General features: G+C 38.2%; 1 protein-coding gene across 6 annotated transcripts in view; it reads right to left on the bottom strand.

Annotated features, from left to right (window-relative positions):
- The window catches only part of CLCN4 (chloride voltage-gated channel 4), a 78,375-nt gene that overhangs the window by 29,796 nt on the left and 23,606 nt on the right, over positions 1–24,973 (bottom strand). For 3 of the 6 annotated variants that reach the window (XM_039319241.1, XM_039318997.1, XM_039318919.1), the window contains exons 3-7: positions 8,999–9,098; positions 6,912–7,099; positions 4,275–4,397; positions 3,774–3,980; positions 3,591–3,671 (exon numbers count right to left, since the gene is read on the bottom strand). In XM_039319241.1, the coding sequence (XP_039175175.1) occupies positions 3,591–3,671; positions 3,774–3,980; positions 4,275–4,397; positions 6,912–7,099; positions 8,999–9,098 (699 nt within the window). The remainder of the gene's footprint in view (positions 1–3,590; positions 3,672–3,773; positions 3,981–4,274; positions 4,398–6,911; positions 7,100–8,998; positions 9,099–24,973) is intronic. The other 3 variants (XM_039319060.1, XM_039319150.1, XM_039319323.1) reach the window with 3 other exon arrangements.

Genomic DNA, 24,973 nt, shown 5'->3' with positions numbered 1-24,973 from the left:
GCCTCTGGAGCCTGGATCAGGCTGCTGGGGGGGCTGCAAAATCGCTCCGTGGCCATGGATACAAGTTCCAGAGGCTTGGAAAAGGCCTCTGGAGCCCAGATCTATGGTCGCAGAGTGATTTTGTGATGCCCCAGCAGCCCAATCCAGGCTCTGGAGGCTTGGAAAAGGCTTCTGGAGCCCAGATCTGCCGGGGGGGGAAGCAAAATCACTCTGCAGCCATAGATCCTGGTGGCAGAGGCCTTTTCCAGGCCTCCGGAGCCTGGATCAGGCTGCTGGCGGTCTGCAAAATCGTTCTGTAAGCATACCTGGACTCATGCTGGTAGCTTCCATTCAAAAAAAGGTGCCTGACCGCTGTTCCAGGCGTTGTAGACAAAAAAAGCCCTGCCTCCACCATCCAGCCTGGATCCACCCAGCTCTTGCAGCTGCTCCCTGACTCCCAGTGCAGAGAGAAAGAGAATGAGAGCGCTGGCACACGTGGAGAGGCGGAGGGAAGCAGCCCAGCCCCGCATCCCTCTGGGGCGATGGCGCACGTGCCATAGGTTTGCCACCATGGCTCTAGGTTGTCTGGCCAACAAAATGGAGTGAAGAGAACTGCATTCACTTTTGTCTTATCTTGTTAGGGGGGAATATTTTAAACTCATTTAGAAAGAAAATTTTGTTCATTTGCTTGTTTTATTTGTGCATTTTCTGTACGTGTGGTAGATGGGCTTTCTCTGTCTAACCTTCTTCTGAAACATGAGATGTCTTTACCCACAGGCGCCTCATGAGCTCAAGTTTGCTTGTGTAGGGAAATAATTTTCTTTTTATGTTACTTTTCTTATCCTATCACTAATCAGTGAAACTACTATGGAACTAATCCTGGAACATATAAGCATTTTTCAATCTTTAAAATAATGTGGTCTATTTTAAAATAAATGTTAAAGGTAGATTCTCCATGCCCTCACAAATTGTACACAAAAATTACTAGGCTTATAAAATTATTTGGAGCTTTCAGCATTTTCAAGCTGCAAGTCCTTAAGTCCTCTTTAACATGTTGCAAATGTTCAGTTTCAGAAGTGAGACCTTTCATTTTTTGTTGTTCCAGCCTCTCTTTTGTCCTCATCTGTGGTGTCCCCATTTTGTCTGTTTATCTGTTTCTTTAACAACTGCAGTATCAATGCCTTTTCAAACTTGCCTGCAAGCTACCCCTTCCCTTTCCACTTCTCCATTTCTTATCCTCTGTTCTCCATGCCTTTGTTTGATCAGTACTTCCTCTCCTGGGAGAGTCACCCAGAAAAGGGGGCGGGGACCTTGTTCTCATGTCTTTCAGCCCTGCACAGATGACTCAGCAACCTTTGGAAGCAGAGCACACTGACCCAGACACTGCCTCCAGAGGAAACCCTCCATCCATTTGAGCCAGGAAATTGGGATTTGGATCCAGCCATTTGGATCCACTAGAAAGTAACCATGCAACCAGAATGGAACAGATCTTCCCAAGTCCTACATCCCAGATGCCTGTGAAAGCTGCAGAGAGAGGAAGGAGTCCTGAAGCCATTGGCCCTCATGTGAAGCCTCAGAAGACAACTGGGAAAACTATGGACAGAGGGCAGAAATCTGTAAAGTTTTTTTTCTTGCCTCATTTATATTGTAATTAAGTAATCACATGGATTCATGGAGGGATGGCCTTTGAGAATGGTTGGCACAGCAATTATTCAACACCTTGGACTTCTGTCTGGTGGGAGGAAAATTTGTCCAGGATATTTGTATTACCTGTCTTATAGAAGTAGCTACAACATGCTGAGTCTATCCCCTTCACTTACCTCCATGTAATGCTCCCCAGGCTGGTTCTTGCTCTGTGGCACTAAGGCCTTTGCATGCACACTTTTCTGCAAATTCCAAAGGGGAGGGAACCCCTCAGGTAATTTACAATTCATATGCCCTCACTGAGGAGGTAGCAGGAAAGAGATCGCCAAACCCAAGCCCTGAATATGTTGCACTGGTGGACTCATAGTGGGAGTCCTAGGGCTCACTATGTGCAATTTAGTAGCCTGGCTTGCACACTGGCTAACCTCAATTGGACATCACAAATCTGGATGCACTAAACTAAGAGCTAAGGTAGGAAGCAACCCTTGAAAATGTGTAGCCAGTGGTTATGTACTGAGGCAAACATGGCTGTGAAGTATTTTGGGGGAATGTGCAAACCTGACTGGAAGCTCTAAGTGACATCCAACATCTAAAAGAATTGGCACAGAATGTTGGACACTATAAATTTCTTTTCCACCTGACAGAACTTTTGCCCTGGCTTTAGACATTCATGGTTGAAAGGCTCCCCTTTTGGGAGCTGTTACTGGGATCTTTTTCTGCTGCCTCTATTAGTGCCTTCCCCAGAGGGAGGCTCAGCCAATTTCACTGTATACGTGTTATACTTTGATAATAAAGAGTTTATTACTTATATTACTTTATTATTACTTCCTGCATTAACAGTTTAAGAGCTTGTTTCCCCACAACCTGGAGCCCCCATGGAAGCACCCATCAAGTCTCCCTGATGAGATCAATTTTTAATCTTGTGCCAGTAAAATTGTGTCACCCACATTCTTGTGGCACAAAGGGGAGATTGTGGGAAGTCAGCCCTCCCCCAGAGAAAGAAATATTTTGGGAAATATTAAAAAGGCAGAATATATTTCTCCAAAGGAATAATGGAGAAGATCTTTTTTAAAAAGGCAGAAACCTCTCCCTCCCACCAGCTAGAAACTCAGCACAAACCAGGTCCAGCTTGGACTGGACCCTGATGAAGATTTTTCATTCAACATTACCAAAGCTGGATGAGTATTCCAGGTGTGGCCTTACTAAGGCTTTATAAAGGGGTATAATACTTCACATGATTTTGATTTTATGCCTCTGTTTATACAACCAAGGATTGAATTAGCTTCTTTAATTGCTGTCGCACACTGCTGACTCATGTTTAAGTAATCATCTGCTAGGTCTCCAAGGTCCCTCTCACAGTTACTGTTTTGGAGCCAGGTTTTGCCTAATCTGTACTTGTACCTTTGGTTTGTCCTGTTTCCTGTTTTCCCATTGGTTTCACATGCTCTGTTTTTAACAAACCCATGCTAGCTATTAGTTATAATTTTATTTGTTTCTAGATGTTCACAGTTCTATTTTTTGATTATCTTTTCCAGTATCTTCTCAGTTATTGATGTTAGGCTGATTGGTCTGTAGTTTCCTGGGTCTGCTTTTTTCTTTTCTTGAAGATGGGAACCACATCAGCTCTTTTCCAATCCTCAGGTAATTCCCCATTTTTCCAGGATTTTTGAAAGATATGGTACAATGGCTTTGAGATAACATCTGCCAGCTCCTTCAGAACTTGGGATGTAATCTGTCAGGTCCCGGTGATTTATATTCATCAAGATCAGATAGGTGTTCTCTAACTATTTTCTTGCTTATTTTAATTTTTATTCCTAGTTTGTCTTTTACAGTTAGTTTTTGATAGGTTGGGTTATAATTTATTTTTGTGTGAAGACGGCCACCCATTGTCTAAAGCAAAACAATGCAGGAACAGCTACCAATAAAATATGCCATACGAAGTTTATGATGTTAAAAATACTTCTTACCTCTTCTAAACTAAAAAGGACCCCCCCAATGGGTGCGCCAAAGGCAACAGAGACACCAGCAGCAGCTGCAGCTGACAGCACCTAACACGGAAACATCAATCCACATGTTAGTAGTCTGCGGAAAATATTCACAGAATATTAGTGAAGTGAGGTGAATGGAGGAAATGGTGAAACTATCAGTACCTCTCTCCTTTTTCCTTCATTCTTGCTATACTTGGAGAAGAGGCTGCTAAAGCAGTTACCACAGCAGCAGGCTACATGCACAAGAGGCCCTTCTTTGCCAAGACTGAGTCCTGAGGATACCACCAGAACTAAAGTTACAGTTTTGATTAAGAGCGTCCACTTGCCTAGATAACCTCGAATAATAAAGCCACTTAAGATGGTCTTTATCTGGAAGAGAAAGATAAACAAAAGTTGACTGATTGGATTTTTGTGAAAACACTAGAAAGTCTAGACAGATCAGCAATTCTTTTGCTTTTTCAAGATAGGTGAATATTCCGTACTGAAAAACATAACCAGGCAGCCAGTTTTAAAGTCAACAATTTCCTTTCCTTTTCCTACTTTCATCTCCATTAGCAGGGACTTCAGACTGCATTTGCCTGAAAGGTTGCATTGTAGAAAATTATTCCCTCCTCCTCTCACTCCCAATGGCAAAGTCATACCAACCCAGCAAGGAGACATTACCTCTGGAATTCCAGATCCACAGGCATAAGGAGCAAATACTCTGACAAGGGAGACAGCCAGGAAAGCAAATAACAATGCCCATAAGATGTATAGGAAATAATTTAGAATGTAAACACTGGCACCCTAAAAAAGGGAAAAGAAACAGGAACAGATCACTATTAAGTCAGTCCAAAAAAGGGCATAATTCTGCCGGTCATATGGGAGAGTGGGACAATATGAAGCAGGATCTCTTCATCAACTAAGTTTCAAGATTTCATATATGGCTTATTCAACCACAGTATCTTTGAAATCTGCAGTCTGATGCATCTATATATTACCAAAACTGTCTTGTCTCTTTGTGTATTTGTAACCTTGTCTTGACAATTAGGCCAGAAGGAGCATCACAGAGTTTTGAACCAAGGTATTTCAAGTGGGCTAACTTAAATAATGCATCCAAAATCCCACATAATTGAAATAAATGAGCAAGGAAGCTGGGAGGGACATATCCCCACCTTCTTTCCTGCCTTACTCTGGCCACTGCACCAAATCAGCTGACAGCAAGTCCTGATGGTTAAGTGGTAATTGACTTCTTTGGAATGGAGACCAAAAACTGAAATCTCTTAACAATGATGAGCAGTGAGGGAATGACTAGGAAGCAATTTGGATGCCTACTGGCAAGAAAATGATAGCTAGGTGATGCTGGCTGGGTAAGCCCAATGGAGATAAGTGGCCCTTTGGGGCATGCTGGAATGGGGAGTGGGCATGTTGTTTTCTTTGTGGTCTTCAGCTCCCTTTAATCTCTCCCCCTCCACAGTAAAGTGGCAGGCAGATCCAAAAGTCAGCTGAGGAGGAGGAAGAGGAGGCTTCACTAGGAGGGTTGTGAGAGGATGGAAAGCAGCACCAGCCTACATTGTATGTGGAAGAAGGATGACCCAACAGGTCTGGAGTTGTGTAATATTTACCTGAAAATAAGTCTTTTTTAATGTCAAAAGACTCACTCCCAAATAAATACCTACATGGGGGTGCATGTCTTCCAACATGGGACCTTAATATGGCAATTTATGGGAACTGGAAATATTATTTCAAAAATACATAAGGAAACATAATGTATTACAAAAAATATTGATCACTGAGGCCTAAAGTTTGCAGAGATACTGTAGCCATAAATTAAGAGGGCAGGGCAAATTAAAGCAGTTTTAAATGAGTTGGGACTGAAAACTGCAGTATTCCCCTTTAAAGATCTTTCATTTCAAATCAGTTTTGCTTCTATAAGCTATCTGTCTTAGTAAAATTAGCAAAAGTTACAGTCTATAAAAAGGGGGATGAAAAAAATTAAGGCTGTAAAAGAATAGACTGGTGAACTATTTTAAATAAATATATCCATTGCTCAACATATATAATGCTTTTTGAAGCTTTAATAAGATGCTTTGGGGACAGTGAAAAGAATGGCATTTCGCAAGGGCATAAGAAATTTTGAATTTTCAGACAGAAAGTCTGGACAAATAATAAAAAATTGTTATTGTAACAAATGTATTTTTCCCACTTACACTCTCACCTATTGCACAGAATGATGAATGACTAGAGATTCTTCTGCTAATTTGGACATCTGGCTTTGCTTATTCAAGCCTAAGACATAGATGAATGGCATCTGTTTTGATGCTTCAATTCCCTGAGTAATTCTTATTGCTACAACTGTCTTTGCATATTTTTTAAATAAGAAACAGTTATGACAATAATCTTTATTCCTTCACAGGATGAATTTTGTTTGAAAATTACAGTCCATAACAGAGTGACTGGAGAACAGTTTCAACACATATTCTTTCCTCGGTAAATAAAGTATGGGGATGCAGCCAATGAACATTCGTCTCAGTTTGCCATGTATAAATTAAGATTTCATCCAAAAAAGTATATAAGCAATATTTTGGATTTACTGCTATGCTGAGATAGTGATGACATAATGATAAACTAAATTTATGTAAATATGCATGCAGTCCCCTTACAAACCATCATTATTTAACACTGAGGCAACTAACTACTTTAAACAAACTACTTTAAGATTAAAAAACAGACATAAAATAGATAGATAGATCTAAATAGAGACAGAGATAAAGACAGACAGATGATAAATAGATGACAGATAGATGATAGATAGATAGATAGATAGATAGATAGATAGATAGATAGATAGAAAGATAAACAAACCAAAATCAATGGTATAATTCTTTTTTCTAAGTAAGAGGCAATATTAGAGCTACGTGCTGCAAAACTTATTGTTTTGATTATTACAATACTAGAGGATTATTGTACTTCTTTCCTACCATCTAGGAATGGTCCAACTTTCTGTAGCCTAGATCAGGGGTCCCCAATCCCCGGTCTGTGGACTGGTACTGGGCTGCGACATGCCAGCAACCAGTCCGCACAAACAAGCAAAGCCCCATCCATGGGATGCAGGCAGCACACAAAACCATGCACTTTCCGGTCCATGGAAAAACCTTTCTCCACAGAACTGGTCCCTGGTGCCCAAAAGGTTGGGGACCTCTGGCCTAGATAATTATACACAGAGCATTTTTCAGCTTAGTGTAACATGTTTTTTATGATAGTGCCATGTTAAAACCTTAAACAATTAGTGTGTAAATTGCAGCAAAACTATAATAATACCTCAGATTTGTTAACTAAAAGTTCAGACCACTTTTGCCACTGAGGACATTTGTCCCTGTCTTCAAAAGTAGCTTCATTGGATGTCCAGCAACACTGCTCATGACTATACCAAAAGGCTTTTAAACAGACTCCTTCTTTCAAATCAGTCATCCAGTCCACTGCTAAATCTATAACTCCAGCCAATGTACCTAACAGGGAGAGAAATAGATGTTAAAGAAGGACCCAAATGATAGATGATGAGAAATGATTTTGCATGTGCTCTTACAGAAATGTCTCTTGACTATGAGTTAGATACGTATGTGACTTAATGTTAAGTCACCTCACAGTTACCAAAATAAAAGTTAGGAGAAATGTCCATCTCATGGCTATAGGGTGTTTTCAGGAGCATTTATTACATCTATTAGCATCTACAACAGTGAGTGAGTGAAACCTGTCAAAGATGAAGATTGTTTCCTTGCATCCCTCTATAAACTTTCTTATGCAATGTAATGTTTCTCTTAAAATACGAATTGTTTTCATTGACTCACTTCTAAGAACTTCTAAACAATGCACACAATTATTAGTTTAAATAAGTTTTTAAAACAAGAATATATATTCCTATCTAGATAATTCCATAAGCAGCTGAAACTGTTAAAGTCAAAACTTGGGTTTGGGATTATTGACCAAATTTCAGAGTAGGTTAAGACCACCAGTTGAACAAGTAGGCAGTGTGCATTACTGTTATTTTCAATATATTGACCTAAAAGCAGACACTGAATCAATAAAAAATACCATAAATAAAAACTTTCTTTTTACAACTCTGTAATCCCTTAATCTGAGGTAGAGATGGGGTGACTGGATGGAGCCAAGCATTTACTGGCCACATAGCTTCAGGAAGGATGCCCTTCCTGAAGCTATGTGGAGTTCACAGCAGAATTTTTTTCTTTGTGCCCTAGGAGAGAAACATCTGCCACTGTCTAGGATTGAACGTCTCCAAATAGAAGGTGAGCATTTTCTCCACTTGGACACCACATTGCTTAAAAAAACATGTATTAAATATTTAGTTAATACAATTGGTGTATATTGTATTATAGATACATATACTTTTTATGCCTTCTATTTGAAATTGTAATATTTTTGTCTTTTCATTCCAAATAGTTGGCACTTTTTAAAATAACATAGTACAACAGTGACAACAAGTGGTATCTCATAGCAAGAAATACTAAAATAGCATTTTTAGTGACTGCTTTATAAGAGCTTGCCTGAATAAATGTCATATTGCTTCATGAACTATGCATGGCTCCAATTACATATTTCAGCCAAATACTAGAAGAACATTAGTTGTTTATTCATAATAAGCCAAAAAGCACCAGTTAATGTCCAGACATATTATTTTGATTTAATAATATCTTATTAATAATAAATCACAAATAATTAAAAATCATTTTGTTATTACCATTATTAATCATACTATTATGAATGTGTTTTAGTTCCACAATTCTAATGATTTCTCAGAATGTTATCTACTGCTCTTAAAGGATGGAGCAAATGTATGTATGTATTTATTTATTTATATACATATACTGTATATACATATACATACATATACATACATTCATACATACATATACACACACACATACATTGAATATAATAAACCACAATAAAATCATTAAACTTAGTTAATTTTTTACTTATTACAATATCTCTTATCTTTATAAGAGATATGTTTTCTAAAGTAATTTCTCATGAGATGCAGCTATACAAATTTAATAAATAAACATAAAGTTTTGCAAATTATTATCAATTAACCAGGAAATTGTTGTATTATTACTAGTACTAGATCTATTTGGGACTAAAATAATTTTTAAATTATTTTATATCACAATTTTTATTCTATATTACAAATTATAAATATTATTTCTTTGTGCTGTTACTGTCAATATTCTACACATATATTTAGCATTTCTATCCCCTAACAAAAATAGTATTTAGCCCTGAAATGCTGAAATAGAAGATATCACATTTCTATATCCAGCATAAACAACTGTTTCTACAGTGCACAACTTTTAATAAGTAAATACGAGTTAACATTTGTTTGAAGTTACCTGCCAGCAGTCCTATAAGTAGCATGACAACCCATCCTGACCAGGCATCCAATAAACTTTTGATGAATTCCCATATAGACTCCTTGCTTTTATTTGTAATCTGGAAAAAATATATTACTTAACTGAAAAAGCTGCAATGTTGATATTTCATTAAATATAAAATATATTCAACTAACCTAACATAAATATTTATAAGCTATAAAATGCAAATGGCAAAGAATTTGGAAGAGATGAGGCAAGAGATGTAATCAATATTATTATTTTATTTATTTGTATCCCGCCTTTATGAACAAAACATATTCCATAAAAAGTATTGAAGCAATCTATCAGGGCTAGGAATTTTCTCCAGAAATGATCTATCCATATAAAATAAGGTTGACTCAGCCTTCCATCTTTCCGAGGTTGGTAAAATGAGGACTCAGATTGTTGGGGGCAATATGCAAATAACACTGAAATTGTAAATTGCCCAGACAGTTCTGTAAAGCACTATGGGGCAGTATATAAGCCTAAGTGCTATAGCTAGTGCTATATTTCTAATAATTATAACTATACAGTTTAAAATAAAATTAAAAATCTGTTGATTAATCAATCTGGAATCATATTTTTTATTGGAATCAATAACTCTCCAGTGTATTACTCTCACTGCTAATATTTTACTACAGTTCTTTCCCGTTTCTCAGTATCTTTGTCTATTGTAATAAAAATTAGGTTCTATAAACATGAAACTTAGTAAATTCATATTTAAAAGACATCAGGAGATAAATGGGATTAAACAGTAGTTCTTTAACTTTCTTCTCCAAAAATGGTATCCTAGCCAATTGTTGAGTACTTTTATACAACGTATATGTGCCACTTTGGTAGCTCTGTGGGCAGAGCTGCAAAGAGTGCCAGGTGGCCGAAAGCACCACCAGCCTGGCTCAGAAGTGAAAGGGAACGAGACTGGGCAGGTGAGGGAGAAATCTGCCCCACTTCTTCTGTGGCCAATTTCAGCCAAGCTGTGTTGCGCCCACCAATGGTGCGGCCAGGAGGCTTGGCAGATTCTCCCCCATGTGACCCAAATGAGGCTGTAGCCAGGCCTACCATGCCTATGGTAACTATTAGAGAATTTTAATTTCTCTGTTGGTGAAAATAAATCACCAACTGTGAAGCTCTCACAGTTAACTGCATTTAGCTGATTCAAACAACTTCTTTATATTCATATCAAAATATTTACAATACCATATATTCTTCTTTACAGCAACATAGCACAAAGAAGACTTCTTACAGAGAGATACAGAGACAGACCCGAGACTAGATAGAAAAAATCCAGCTCCTAACTCAATACCTTTTTTGGGCACAGACTCAGTAGCACTTTACTCACATTGGCTGACTGAGTTACCACATGATTCTTCCTGCTCATGAATATTCCAACAGTAACCCTACCCCCCACTCCCGCCAACCCTAATTGGAGATTGGAGGGCCTGGAAAAAAACCAGAAAACTTGTGAAAAAACATTTTTTCCCCATTTGTTTCCAAACTGCTTTGGAAACAAATGGGAAAAAGCATTTTTTTTCCTACCCAACCTTTTCCAGGTTTTTTCCTCAGGGCTTTCCATCTCCAGTTAGGGTTGGGGGGGAGCGGGGGGTAGGATTACCGTGGGCATGGGAGGCCTGGCTATGGCCTCGCGTGGGTCAGATGGGGGGATCTGCCACTTCATGGCAGCGGCATTTCATGGCAGCGGCATTGGGCGCAATGCGCAATGTGGCAAATGGCTGTGACCAGCTGAAACTGACTGCAGAACAACAAGCCAGGTGGCAGTAAGGAACCGGTATACCATTGGTTAGCAGGGCACACGGGTCAGATGGGGGATCCGCCAAGCCTAATGGCAGCGGTATTGGCAGGTGCAACCCACAATGTGGCAAATGGCCGCAGCCAGCCAAAACAAGCTGGGCAGTGTGAAAGACGGTTGTAAGGTATACCATAGGTTAGCAGGGAACATGGGTCAGATCCCACTTCCCCCACCGGCTTTGCCTCATTGCAGAGGCACTGGCAGCTCCTCCCTTACCTCATGTCTATAGCAGAAACCAGACGGAATTGACAGCCGGCCATCTGTGTAGGCCCCTAAGTAGGACTTACTTTCAGGGGAGGGGTTATATTAGGCCCACCCCTGAAAATCAGGCTGGGGCTTACTTTTGGGGGAGGGCTTACTTTCGGGAAAATATGGTATAATGCATAATGCTTCTTTTTAAGCACTCTTTTCTTAGCATTCTTAAGCAGACTGCTTAAAAAGAATGAGGAATAGTAAGTTAAAGAAATTAAAGGCGTACGATAAGAAAAATGAAAGGTAAAATTGTTAAAACTAGCTTATAATTGATTTACTGTTTGTATTTGTACTTTTCTACCCTTGAAATTATTTTCACTTCCACCACATCAATGTGTCTTTTATCTTTCAAACTTTTCTCCTCTCTGATTTTGAGAATATTCAACATTCCCAGTATATCCTTTCTTTGGATCCATTTACTTTTTTTAATGAATAGAATAGAGTTAAAAGGGACCATGGAGGTCTTCTAGTCCAGCCCCTGCTGAAGCAGGAGAACCTATACCATTTCAGACAAGTGACTGTCTAGTCTCTTCTTAAAAATCTTCAGTGATGAGGTAGGGAAGAGAAAAAAGGGGAAAAAAGGCATTGACTTCCGACCTTCCTTTGGTGCAGCAAAGTAAAGTATCAACTTCAAACCTCAATTTTTTACTTTTACAAAATAATATAAGCTAGCCATTTTGATAACATCAAGTCTATCTAATGGGTAAAACCCAAAATCAAAATTTCATTTTTTCCAACCTCAAGCACAAAGTCTAGAAGCGGTTTCCATGTGGCAATAAAAGTATTTATATTCTTTTCTTTAATCAGTACAGTCAGTTTAGCCATCTCTGCTAGCTCCATCAGTTTTGTAACCATTCCTCTGTTGTGGGAATCAATGTAGTCCTCCATTTCTGAGCACAGAGTAATCTTGCTGCTGTCAACATACATAACATCAAAGTTCCATATTTTTTTCCAGGTCTTTGTCCATTAGCCTCAAGAGAAAAGTCTCTGGTTTTCTTTCTATATTCACTTTAAGAATTTTATGTATTAACATTTGAATCCTACTCCAATATTTTCTTGCTTTATCACACTTTCACCATAAATGATAAAGAGTCCCTTCTTTACATTCATTTGAAATACCTTTATACATTTTTGATAACTTGTCTGGTGTTAAATACTAACGGTACATCATCTTGCAAAAACTTTCTTTCAAATTATAATTTAATGTAATTTAAGTCTCTGGTTGGTTCTCCATTGCATCAGAACTGCCTAGAGGTTGCTGGGAAGTGATGCAAGCTGTGAGTTAAGAGGGAGTGCAGAGGAGAAAGGTAGCTGAGTCTTTGGTTGATTCTCCATTAAATCAGAACTGCCTAGAGGTTGCTGGGAAGAGCTGCAAGCTGTGAGTTAAGAGGGAGTGCAGAGGAGACTAAAAATCTAAAACAGCAGTAGTAGACTCAGGACAAGTGCATCTGAAATTGTGATTTCATTTTAATTCAGAATGTCTGGCTTAGTTCAGTGCAACACTTGTTTTGCAGTAGTCTTTTGCAGTACTCTCTGAATACTTGAATACTATCCTATCTGTAAAAAAATCACTAATCTACAAGGACAGATTACTTATCTAGGGTCTGTAATCTGCACTCTTCAGGCAGAAATTAGGCATCCAGTTCAGCCCTTCTGCTCTACTGAGCTGCCGCACTATCAGCCCCTTCTACCACAAAGATCCTGCAGGAGAAGGGCAGTATGGACAACCGTGGGATCTGGTAGGGTGAGAGCTGTGAACCATAAACACAAAGCTTTTGCTGTGTCCGTGCATAACTGACCTTATTAGGGACACTAAGGAGACACATCAAGGTAGTTGGGATGATGATAACTTAAATAAGCAGGAGGTCGTGGTCCGAGATGAAGAACTTGTTTTGGACAGGAGAAAGTGTGAATCAGGTATTACACATCAGGCATGCAAGAAGAGTAAGGCATCCAAAAAGAGAAGCCACCTTCTGGTTGGTGATTCAATTATAAGAGATGTAAATTTAGGAGAGGATACAGAGATCAGGTAACTTCCTGGTGCTACTGCCAGCAGGGACAAGAAGTATATTTTTAAGATAGTCAAGAATGCCAGCAAGGACTGTGATGTGGATGCTATTGTACATCTTGGCACTAATGATTTGTCCCCCAAAGATGTACTCTCTGTGCAGAATGATTTCCAGAGCTTGGGGCAGGAACTTAGCAGGATACTTTTCCAGAGGTTTTACCAGTGTATAAAGAGCAAAATGGAAAAGGCCAGCATATAGCAGAATTCAATATGTGGCTAAAGGATGGTGTAAAGGGGAAGGCTTTGGTTATATTAGTCGCGATGTCTCCAGTTGGTCCAATGAAAAAGTGTACAAAAGAGATGGTTTGCATCCATCAGAGAAAGGGACTGAGTTACTTGGCAATAAATTCACAGATTTTCTGGAGAAATATTTAAACTAAACAATGGGGACAGTGAGTTAATTGATACAGAATATTCCTATCCCTGGCAATTAAAAAATTATAGGATTATCAGTGAATGTAACATAGATGTGTGTGTGTGGACAAGAATATCAACCTTGCTGTCAAACAAAATCAAGCTTTTAATAGCGAGTGCCATACAAAATGCACTAATCAAACAGGTGGTAAGAAAATAGGGGAATTCAGGACTTCCGGTGGCGACACTGAAGTGTTGTAGAGGAAAGAGGACAGTCTCCGTCCTCCAACTCTGATTCTTTCACGATCGGGGACCCTTCAGGGTGCGGAGAGCCTGGAGGGCCACGCGAGATAAAGGGAGAAGCCTTGGGGGGGTAGCGAGGTAAAAGGTGATCACCCGCTACAATGAAGGAAACCCCTTAAACCCGGCATGAAAGTGTCTGCTATTGTGAGATGGCAGATTCAAGGCCATAACAAGTCACAGATGATGCGGAAGCAAGGATTTATTTAACAGACTGTGTCATTTGAAGTGAGTAAAAATATCCCAAAATAGTAATAAAAGAGAAGAGCCTAAAAAGACTTACATGTCCATGAGCTTTGGTGTGAGAAGGAAGCTCAATTTGTGAGGGAATCCTCAAAGCAAGCGGCGACCCAGGAGGAAGAACTGTGAGTCAGCAAATTAAAATAACTAAAGGATTAACAGGAGGGAGACAAAGAACTTTGTGGCAAATGTTTTAAAAGGAGAGGATTAACGCACGGTGAACGAAGTAGCTGGGAGGAAAGAGGAAAGAGATCGAGGAAAGAGATAAAGGAGGTGGTATAACAAAGACGAGGGACGGTGGAGTGAGTAAGACGAGAGCAAAGTGAGACGACCGGCGATAGATAATGGAAGTTGAAGAGAAACTGGTGGTCTAGGAGAGTAGCAGGAGAAGCAGGAAAAAATGAACGAAAGAAAATTGAAAACAGAGAAGGAGCAGCACGTAGCAGATGATTGGAGAAAGTGGAGATGGTGGAGAAAGGTGGAGTTAGATTGGGACACAGAGACGAGGAAGGAACGGAAGGCAACAGAAGATTGGGAAAAGTGAAGGAGATGGCGAGAAGATGGGACATGGCGGTGAGAGTGACAGGAATGGATAGGCGGTTGATGATAAAAGATTGGAAAAGGAAACCGGAGCCTTAGAGCAGTGGTTCTCAACCTGTGGGTCGGGACCCCATTTGGGGTCAAATGACCATTTCACGGGGGTCTCCAAACAACGCAGTCTGCCATTTTTTTTCCCTTTTCCCTAGCTGTCCTACTTCCTCTTATTGGTGGCCACACCCACTTGGGGGTCACCACAACATGGGGAACTGTTTTATGGGGTCACGGCATTAGAAAGGTTGAGAACCATTGCCTTAGAGGGACTGCATGTCAAGTAAAGAAAAAAGAAAGTGAATGGTGTTGGAGAAGGAGAAAAGAGGTTTGGGGGTGGCTGTGGACGTAGATGTAGAAGAGAAGAGAAAGAAAACCAAAGAAACGGAGGTTCAGAGAAAAAGTGTGAAATTAATAGGCTGCTAGCTAAATAAGGAAATATTAAGAATATTGTATATTTGAGGAATATGACAAGTACTGCAATGACAACATTGAGAACAGGAAAGAAAACAGCATCAAGTCCATCATTGACACCCTCATCCCCATCAGGCCAGAGAACAATAGAAGGAATGTTGGGGATGGAAAAACAGAGTGTAATATCAAACATGCAAACTATGCAGACAACATTATTGGCTATTCAGGAAATGATGTTGAAAATGCAGGAAATAATGTCTAAGAACCATATAGAACTGAAAGGGGATATGAAAAAATTAGACAATAGGATAGAGATGATACAACAAACAATTGAGAAAAATGAAGAAAGAATAAAGACAGTGGAGGTGAGGTTGGAAAAAATGGAAAAAAAGTGGACATAGTAGACAAAAAATTGATGGTAATTAACAAAAAAATGGAAGAATCAATTATTCACTTGGAAATGGACTGAACTGCATTTTATTTAAGATTCCAGAATGTAATAGAAGAAAAGGAAGAAGATCTGGGTACTATTATGACAGAGCTGATAGCGGGAGCCCTACAAAGAGATAGGCAAGAAATATTACTGGAGATCGATGAGGTGTATCGAATTCACACGAGCTATGCTAGGTGTAATAGACTGCCACGAGAAGTCCATATAAAATTTGTAAGAAAGTCAGAGATAAAATTTATAAAATCATGAGAGATGACCCAATGATTTATAAGGATAAAGAAATACAAACACTAAAACAAGTCCCGAAGAAAATAAGAGAGCAGAGAAGAGATTATAGGTTTCTCACAGCACAGCTAATTAAAATAAATATACTATTTAGATGGTTAATCCCAGAAGGGATGTTGGTATCATGGCAGGAGAGAAAGATCAAGATAGATGGACAAGGCACGAGAACTCTATGATTAGTTGGAAGGGGTGGAAGAAGAGAGTAGTAGTAAAGAGGAATTAGAATCTAGAAGTCAGGAAGACCAGCAACAGGAGTCAAAAGAAATAGAACGAGAGATAGAAAGTAAGGAAGAAAAAGGACAAAGAAGAGAAAAAGGAGTGGGTTTGAGAACACGACAAATATACAAGTAGAACAATGGAAGAAGAAATTAGGTTAGTATCGATCAATGTTAACGGATTAAATGCCCCTGCCAAAAGAAAACAAATATTAACAAAATTAGTAAAACAAGGTATAGATATAGCGTGCCTACAAGAGGTACATATAAAAGAGCAACATAGGAAATGTTTGGAGTTCCTGAAATTAGGAACACTATACACAGCATTAGCAGAACAAAAACAGAGGGGAATAGCGGTATATATTAGGAAGGGAATAAAGGCTAAATTAAAATATCAAGATATAGATGGAAAAGTGTTAATGATAGAACTACAAATTGAGCAGAAGTTATGGTTGTTGGTGACAATTTACGCCCCAAATGAGAATCAAAAAGAATTTTACAGCAAATTACATGAAAAACTTATAGAAATAGGACAGGTAAATATTTGTATAGTAGGAGACTATAATGTGGTGGTGAACAAAAAAAAAAAAAAAGGACTATGTTAGCAGTATGAAAAATAAAAAGAAATGAAAAATACTACCAAGGACATTTTTTGAGATGGTACATGAACTTAACTTATTTGATCAGTGGAGAAAACTGAATCCAAAAAAAAAAAGGAATATATCTTTTTCTCGAACCCACACAAATCTTGGTCCCGGTTAGATCTGGCATGGATGAATGGAGAGGTAGGAAAAGATACAGAAGCAATAGAAATAATGCCAAATATGTGGGCTGATCATAATCCCTTGAAAATAATTTGAAAGGACAGAAAAAAGTTAGGAAAAAGTGGACACTGAATTCTCAAATTTTAAAGGAAAAAGAATTTATTTCAAGGATTAGAAAAGAAATGGAACTATTTTTTAAAGAAAATACAAAGCAACAAACATCATTACAAATTATATGGGATACGGCTAAAGCATATCTAAGAGGTATAGCGATAGCTTATATAGCAAAAAAGAATAAGAAAAAAAGGCAAATGCAAAATACACTTCAGGAGGAGATTAAAAAATTAGAATCTAAATTACACAGAAAGCCCCAGAATGAAAAAATTAAAGGGAAAATAGTTTTGGCTAAACATAAACTAAATATGTTAGAGCAAGAGGAAATGGCAAGGGAACTGAAAGCGGCAAAACAAAATTTTTTTGAACATGCAAACAAGCCCAGGAGGTGGCTTGCCTATAAATTAAAAAAAGATAGGGAAAAAAGATTGATTCAGGAATTACAAGATGAAAATGGAGAGTTACAGTATAAAATGGATAAAAAGAAAATAATAATCTAGAACTACTTTGAGGTATTAAATAAAAAAGAAGAAATAGATGAGAATATAAAATGGTTTGCCGGAATTAAAAGAAGAGCAGAGGGAAAATTAAATAAGGAAATAACAGCCATGGAATTAAGAAGAGCAGTGCAAAAACAAAAAAGTAACAAAACTCTGGGGCCAGATGGACTTCCAGGGGAGGTATATAAGAGCTTGTATGAGGATTTTGAAATGGTGTTACTAGAAGTGTATAATGATGTATTGGAGAAAGCTAAATTACCAGACTCCTGGACAGAAGCTTATATATCCCTTATTCCAAAATAAGGTACAGACCCCAAACAGAAAAAAAATTACAGGCCAATCTCATTGCTGAATACAGATTACAAAATTTTTACTACTATAATTGCAGAAGGATTGAAATTAATATTAAATGAAATAATACATTCAGACCAAAATGGTTTCTTACCTACAAGGCAAATCAGGAACAATATGAGAACGGTGCTAAATGTCTCAGAATACTATGAAGCACATCCTGAAAAACAGGTGGCATTAATATTTTTGGATGCCCAGAAAGCATCTGATAATCTTAATTGGCAGTTTTTGTTCCAACAGATCAAAGATATGAGATTTGGAGGGAAGTTTGAGAAAACGATAAAGGTGATATATACGATACAAAAGGTTAGAGTGATAATTAATGGGGATAATACAGAGAAATTTGAAATAAATAAAGGAGTAAGACAGGGATGTCCAATGTCACCTCTTCTTTTTATCTTGATGTTAGAACTGCTGCTAACCCAAATTAGACTTAATGGAGAGATAAAAGGACTAAAGGTAAAGAAAGAAGAATACAAGACGCAGGCATTTGCGGATGATCTAGTGTTCTTCATAGAGGAGCCACTAGAAACAGGAAACACCTTAATGAACAAAATAGAAAAATATGGGACAGTGGCAGGACTGAAAATTAACAGAGAAAAGACTAAAATGTTAGTAAAAAATTTAACTGAAAAACAAAAGAAAGAATTAGAAAAAGATTTGGGATTGCAAATTGAAAAAAAGATTAAATATTTAGGAATTTGGCTTACTGTAAGGTGTTCCTCAATAAAAGATGATAATTACAAAAAATTGATACAACAAATGAAAAAAGATTTAGAGATTTGGGGAAAGTTACAGTTATCATTATTAGGAAGGATTTCAGTGATTAAAATGAACATATTGCCAAAATTATTATATTTATTCCAGACCGTCCCTATAAAATTAGAGAAGAGATTTTTTGAAGAACTAAATAAAATAATTAAAAAATTTATCTGGCTGGGTAAGAAAGCACGGATAAATATTAAAATGCTACAAGATAGTAGAAGCAGAGGTGGCTTTGGACTTCCAAAATGGGAAATTTATTATCAAGCAGCGGGGCTATTACGGATTAGGGACTAGATAAATTTAGACAAAAAAAAGGGTGTTAACGATTGAAGGACACGATCTACAGGCCGGTTGGCATGCCTTTCTATGAGATAAACGTAATAAGACATATGCATACTTTTACTGACATCAAATAAGAGAAGCGTTGATATGGACATGGGAAAAGGTCAAAAGGAAACATTATATGAAATTACCAAATTGGGTCTCGCCAATGAAGGCAACGATTTACCCGAATACATTGGATAATAAAAAGATGATAAGATACAAAGAATTATTAGATAGCCAGGGGAACCTTAAATCAAAGGAAGAACTAAAAGAACAGGGAATAATTATAGACTGGTGGCCATATTTACAGACACAGTCGAGATATAGAAAAGATATGGAAGAATATGGAATTCAAGGAGTACCACAACAATTAGATAGAATATTAATACGCAAGGAAGAATTTTTTTTAACAAAAGCGTATAAATATTTATTAGAGGTAGAAATGGAAGAAGAAATAGCGAAAGGTTTGATGATAGCATGGGCACGGAATGTAGGCCGAAATATAAATTTAGAAGAATGGGAAAAAGTATGAAACAAAAACTGCAAATTAACATTATCAACGGCATATAAAGAAAATCAGTACAAAATGCTTTATAGGTGGCATCTAACACCGGTGAGATTGGCCAAGATGTATACAAATATGAAACCGGACTGTTGGAAGTGTAAATATAAGGATGGAACATTTTATCACATGTGGTGGCAATGTCCTAAAGCAAGGAAATACTGGGAACAGATATGGCTACAGGAGATAACAGGAGAACAAATTGAATTTAAAGCTGAATTATTTTTATTAGGAATAATTAATCAAAAGATAAAGAAGCAACTCCAATATATCATTGTACACATAGTAACAGCAGCACATATTGTCTATGCGCAATGCTGGAAACTTGAAAATATACCAGCTAATGATATGATTATCCATAAGACATTAGAATGTGCCGAGATGTATAAGCTTATGCTAGAAATGAAAGGCAAGGAAGAAACAGAATTTTATGAGGTATGGGGTAAGTAGTATAATTGGTTAGAACAGAGAAATAAAAATGTATAGCAATAAATGTAAATAACTATAAGAGATACATGACACAGTACTGTTAAAAAAAAGAAAAAAAGAAAAATGTTTTATTGTTTTGTAAATTGGAAAAATGAAAAAAGAAAAAAAAGAAAATAGGGGAATTCAGGCACCACACAGGTTATGTAAAAAGTAAACACAGGGTTAGTCATAAAGGACTCAAATGTCTATACACCAACTCACAGAGCATGAGCAACAAACAGGGTGAATTAGAAATTCAGGCAAATGAGGGCAGATATGATATTGTTGCCGTTACGGAAACTTGGTGGGATGAAACCCACAAATGGAACACACAGCTAGAGGGATTTAAATTATTTAAAAGAAACAGTCCAAATAAAAGAGGAGGTGGAGTTGCTCTCTCTATAAGAAATAACTACATCTCTACAGAAATAGAGCACAACAATGATGAAAACTGCCTTGAATCAATTTGGTTCAATATAAAAGGGAGGGGGGAAATGACATTGCCATAGGCGTATACTATAGGCCACCCAAACAAACAGAGGTAATAGATGAACTTTTTGCTAGTCAGTTAACTAAGGTATGCAGGAAGCACATCACAATAGTAATGGGGGACTTTAATTACCCTGACATCAACTGCGAGAAAAACTCTGCACTAAGTGAAGATCAAACAGATTCCTGACAAACCTAGCAGACAACTTTATCTCCCCCAAAGTAGAGAAGGGAACTAGGGGATCAGCCATATTGGATTTAATTCTCACTAACAGAGATGAAATGACAGAAGGCATTGAAACTACAGGAACCTTGTGTGGGGGGATGACCATGCAATATTGGAATTCAACATTATGCAAGCACAAGCAATAGAACACAGTCAAACTAGAGTCTTGGACTTAAAGAGAGCTAATTTCAACAAACTTAGCGCTTGGGAAGGATTCCATGGGTGAGAATCCTCAAGGGGAAAAAAAAAAGAAGCTTGAGAAATTTTGAAAAGTGAGATAATAAAAACCCAGTCTAGCACAATACCAACAAAGAAGAAAAATAACAGCTCTCAAAAGAAACCAGCATGGCTGCATAAAAAGCTCTCTGGTAAATTGAAAGACAAAAAGGACAAGTATAAAAAGTGGAAAGAGGGGCACATAACTAAGGCAGAATATCAGCAAATAGCCCAAGCCTGCAAAGATGAAGTGAGGAAAGCTAAGGCTCAAAATGAACTAAGGCTTGCAACAAAAGTCAAAAATAACAAAAAAAGCTTCTTTCAACATGTAAAAAACAAGAAAAAAGTTAAGGAAATGATTAGTCCATTAGTGGGAGAAAGTGCAAGAAGGTGACAAGCAACAGAGAGAAACCAGAACTACTTAACTCATTTTTTCATCTGTCTTTACACAAAGGGAAAAAAACAGTCCAACCTATCAGAAGGATCTGACAGACTTGAATATTGGGCACTATCTAACAAAACGAAATTCAATGGTGAAAAAAGTAAGGTTCTATATTTAGGCAAGAAAAACCAAATGCATAGGTATAGTATAGGTGGTAACTTGCTCAATAGTAGCAACTGTGATAGGGATCTTGGAGACCTAGTGGACAATCACTTAAATATGAGCCAGCAGTGTGCTACAGCTGCCAAAAAAGCAAACAGTGCTAGGCTGCATTAACAGAGGGATAGAATCAAGATCATGTGAAGTGTTAATACCACTTTACAATCCCTTGGTAAGGCCACACTTGGAATACTGCATCCAGTTTTGGTCACCAGAATATAAAAAAGATGTTGAGACTCTAGAAAGAGTACAGAGAAGAGAAACAAAGGTGATTAGGGGACTGGAGGCTAAAACATATAAGGAACGGTTGCTGGAATTGGGTATGTCTAGTTTATTGAAGAGAAGGAATAAGGGTGACATGATAGCAATGTTCCAATATTTCAGGGGTTGCCACAAAGAAGAGGGAGTCAAGCTATTCTCCAAAGCACATGAAAGCAGGACAAGAAGCAATGGATGGAAACTAACCAAAGAGAGAAGCAACCTAGAACTCAAGAGAAATTTCCTGACAGTTAGAACAATTAATCAGTGGAACAACCTGCCTCCAGAAGCTGTGAATGCTCCAACACTGGAAGTTTTTAAGAAGAGACTGGACAGCCATTTGTCTGAAATGGTATAGTGTTTCCTCCCTGAGCAGGGGGTTGGACTAGATGACCTCCAAGGTCCCTTCCAACTTTATTATTATTATGGATCGTCGCAAAGTCAGCCAGATGTTCAGACTGGATTTGGCATTTTGTCTACCTATCGAGTCCTTACCCAGGACCTGGGATAGGCAGATGTGGATGTTTGATGGTATTACAGATATCGTCGCAGGATGGAAGCAGTTCCTAATAAGGCCGCCTTTTGCAATTGACTAATAGCGAATTTGTCAATGCCAATGGTGTTCAAGTGGTGCTCCAGTTGTTTTGGGATTGCACCCAAGGAGCCTATGACTATTGGTACTACCCTTGCTTGCTTTTGCCACAGTCTTTCTATTTCTATTTGTAGGTCTTTGTATTTTGTTATCTTCTCCAGTTCTTTCTCTTCTATTCTGCTATCTCCAGGCACTGCCACGTCCACTATCCAGACTTTTTTGTCTTTCTTATCGACAATTGTTAAGTCTGGGGTGTTATGTTGCAGGTGCTTGTCTGTTTGAATTCTGAAGTCCCAGAGCAGTTTAATTTTATCATTTTCTATGACTTTCTCTATTTTATGATCCCACCAGTTTTTGCTTACAGGCAAATGATATTTTTTGCACATCTTCCAATGCACCATTGTTGCTACTTTGTCATGCCGCTGCTTGTAATCAGTCTGTGCAATCTTCTTGCAACAGCTTACCAAGTGGTCCACTGTTTCTTCAGCTTCTTTGCATAGGCGGCACTTACTGTCTGTTGCTGTCTTCTCAATTTTGACTTTGTATGCATTTGTCCTTAAGGCTTGGTCTTGTGCAGCCAGAATTAGTCCCTCGGTCTCTTTCTTCAATTTTCCTGCTCTTAGCCATTGCCAGGTTTTATTATTATCTGCTTTCCCAGCTATTTTTTTCATGTATTGGCCATGTAGTGCTTTGTCTTCCCATGCCTCTATTCTGTTCTTCATTTGGTCTTTCTTGTAGGCCAGTTTGGTCTCTCCAGTAGTCAGTAAGCCTTCCTGATATACTAATTTCAGTGCATCTTCATCATTGTTCTTCAGATATTCTTCCAAAGCCATTTTTTCTTCTTCAACCATCTGATGTACTTGTAGCATTCCACGCCCACCTATTTGCCTTGGTAGATAAAGTCTATCAATGTCACTGCGTGGATGAAGGGCATGATTCATTGTCATTATTTTTCTGGTCTTGCCTATCCATTGCTTTTAGTTCTGCTTGAGTCCAGTCCACTATTCCAGCTGTGTACCTAATGACTGGGATTGCCCAGGTGTTGATTGCCTTTATGGTATTTCCTCCATTGAGTTTGGATTTTAAGATCTTCTTCACTCTCTTGATGTATTCACCTCTAATCTTTTTCTTGACTTCAGTGTGCTTGATGTTGTCAGCTTGAAGGATACCCAAGTATTTGTAGTACTCTTCCTCATCCAGACTCTTAATGTTATTTTCGTGGGGCATCTTGATTCCTTCAGTTTTCACTATTTTTCCTTGTTTGATAGTAAGTGTGGCACATTTGTCCAAGCCAAACTCCATTACAATATCTTGGCTATATATACGGACAGTGTTGAGCAGCGATTCTATTTCAGATGATGTTTTTCCATACAGCTTCAGATCATCCATGTAAAGGAGGTGGGATAGTCTGGCAGATGTTTTTGATGTTTGATAGCCATGTCCTGAGTTATTCAGTATTGTTGACAGAGGAAACAGTGCAATAACAAATAGTAATGGTGATAATGAATCTCCCTGAAATATTCCTCTCTTGATATTAACCTCTCCCAGTCTCTCACCATTGATCTGCAACTGTGTCTTCCATTGTGCCATCGATCTTTGCACAAATTTTCTGATGTTTCTACTGACTCCTGTTATTTCTAGGCACTTGATTATCCAGTCATGTGGCAGAGAGTCAAATGCCTTTTTGTAGTCAATCCATGCCACATTCAGGTTGGTCTTCCTTTTCTTGCAGTTTTCCAAGATCATTTTGTCTATTAGGAGTTGATCTTTTGTTCCTCTGCTATTGGGGCGGTTTCCTTTCTGCTCAGGTGGAAAGAGATTGTTTTCAACTAGATGCTGTTGTACTGCATCAGCTACCACACCAGTTAGTAATTTGAAAGTTGTTGGTAAGCAGGTAATTGGCCTGTAGTTACCTGGTGTTGCCCCTTTTGCTGGATTTTTCATTATTAGGTAGGTTTTCCCAGTTGTTAGCCACTTTTCAATTTCTCCTCCTTGTAGTATATTGTTGAACTGCTTGGCAATGAGTGGGTGTATAACAGTTAGATGTTTCAACCAAAACCCATGCAGTTCATCTTCACCTGGTGCTGACCAATTTTTGATTTTCTTTGCTCTTTTTTCTACCATTTTTGTTGTTATTACTAGTTCTTTCATTTCAACTTCTGTTTTATTTGCATCCACCTCTTTTAACCAAGCCGCATCCTTGTTGTATTTCTTTGGGTTATCCCATATCTGCTTCCAGAACTGCACTGTTTCTTCCTTGTCAGGTACTGACTGATTCCTTGCAGTTTCTCCATTGATGGATTGGTAGAAACGTTTCTGATTGGATTGAAATTGGAGGTTCTGCCTATAGTTTGCAATTCGAGCTTCATATCTACTGATTTTCCTGGCTATAGCTGTTATTTGTTGCTTTATTATTTCCAGTGCTTCCTTGATCTTCCTTGTTTCTAAGTGGTATTTCTTGATTAGGTATTCTTTGGTCTTCTTGTTCTTCAGCTTCTTTTCTTTCATCTGTTCTAGCTTGCTTGCATGTGATCTTAACTTGCTGATCTTATTTTCTAGTCTAACCTTCCATTTTTCTGGTGCACTGTTTGTTTGTTTTTCTTCTTTGTTGATTTTGCATCCCAGGTATTCAGTTATAACTGCAGCTGTGCTGCACATTAGTTGGTTTGTTTCTTGCAGTGAATTGGTGCTTATGCTTGATATTGCAGTATTTGCATCTTTTAATGCTTGTGCTAGCTGTTTCTTTGGAA

The sequence above is a fragment of the Crotalus tigris genome, unplaced genomic scaffold (genome assembly GCF_016545835.1).
Source record: "Crotalus tigris isolate CLP2741 ecotype Arizona unplaced genomic scaffold, ASM1654583v1 scf7180000017543.2237141, whole genome shotgun sequence".
Lineage (NCBI taxonomy): Eukaryota > Metazoa > Chordata > Lepidosauria > Squamata > Viperidae > Crotalus > Crotalus tigris.
The sequence above is the reverse complement of the archived record's forward strand: the minus strand, read 5'-3'. Positions and strand labels throughout refer to the sequence as shown.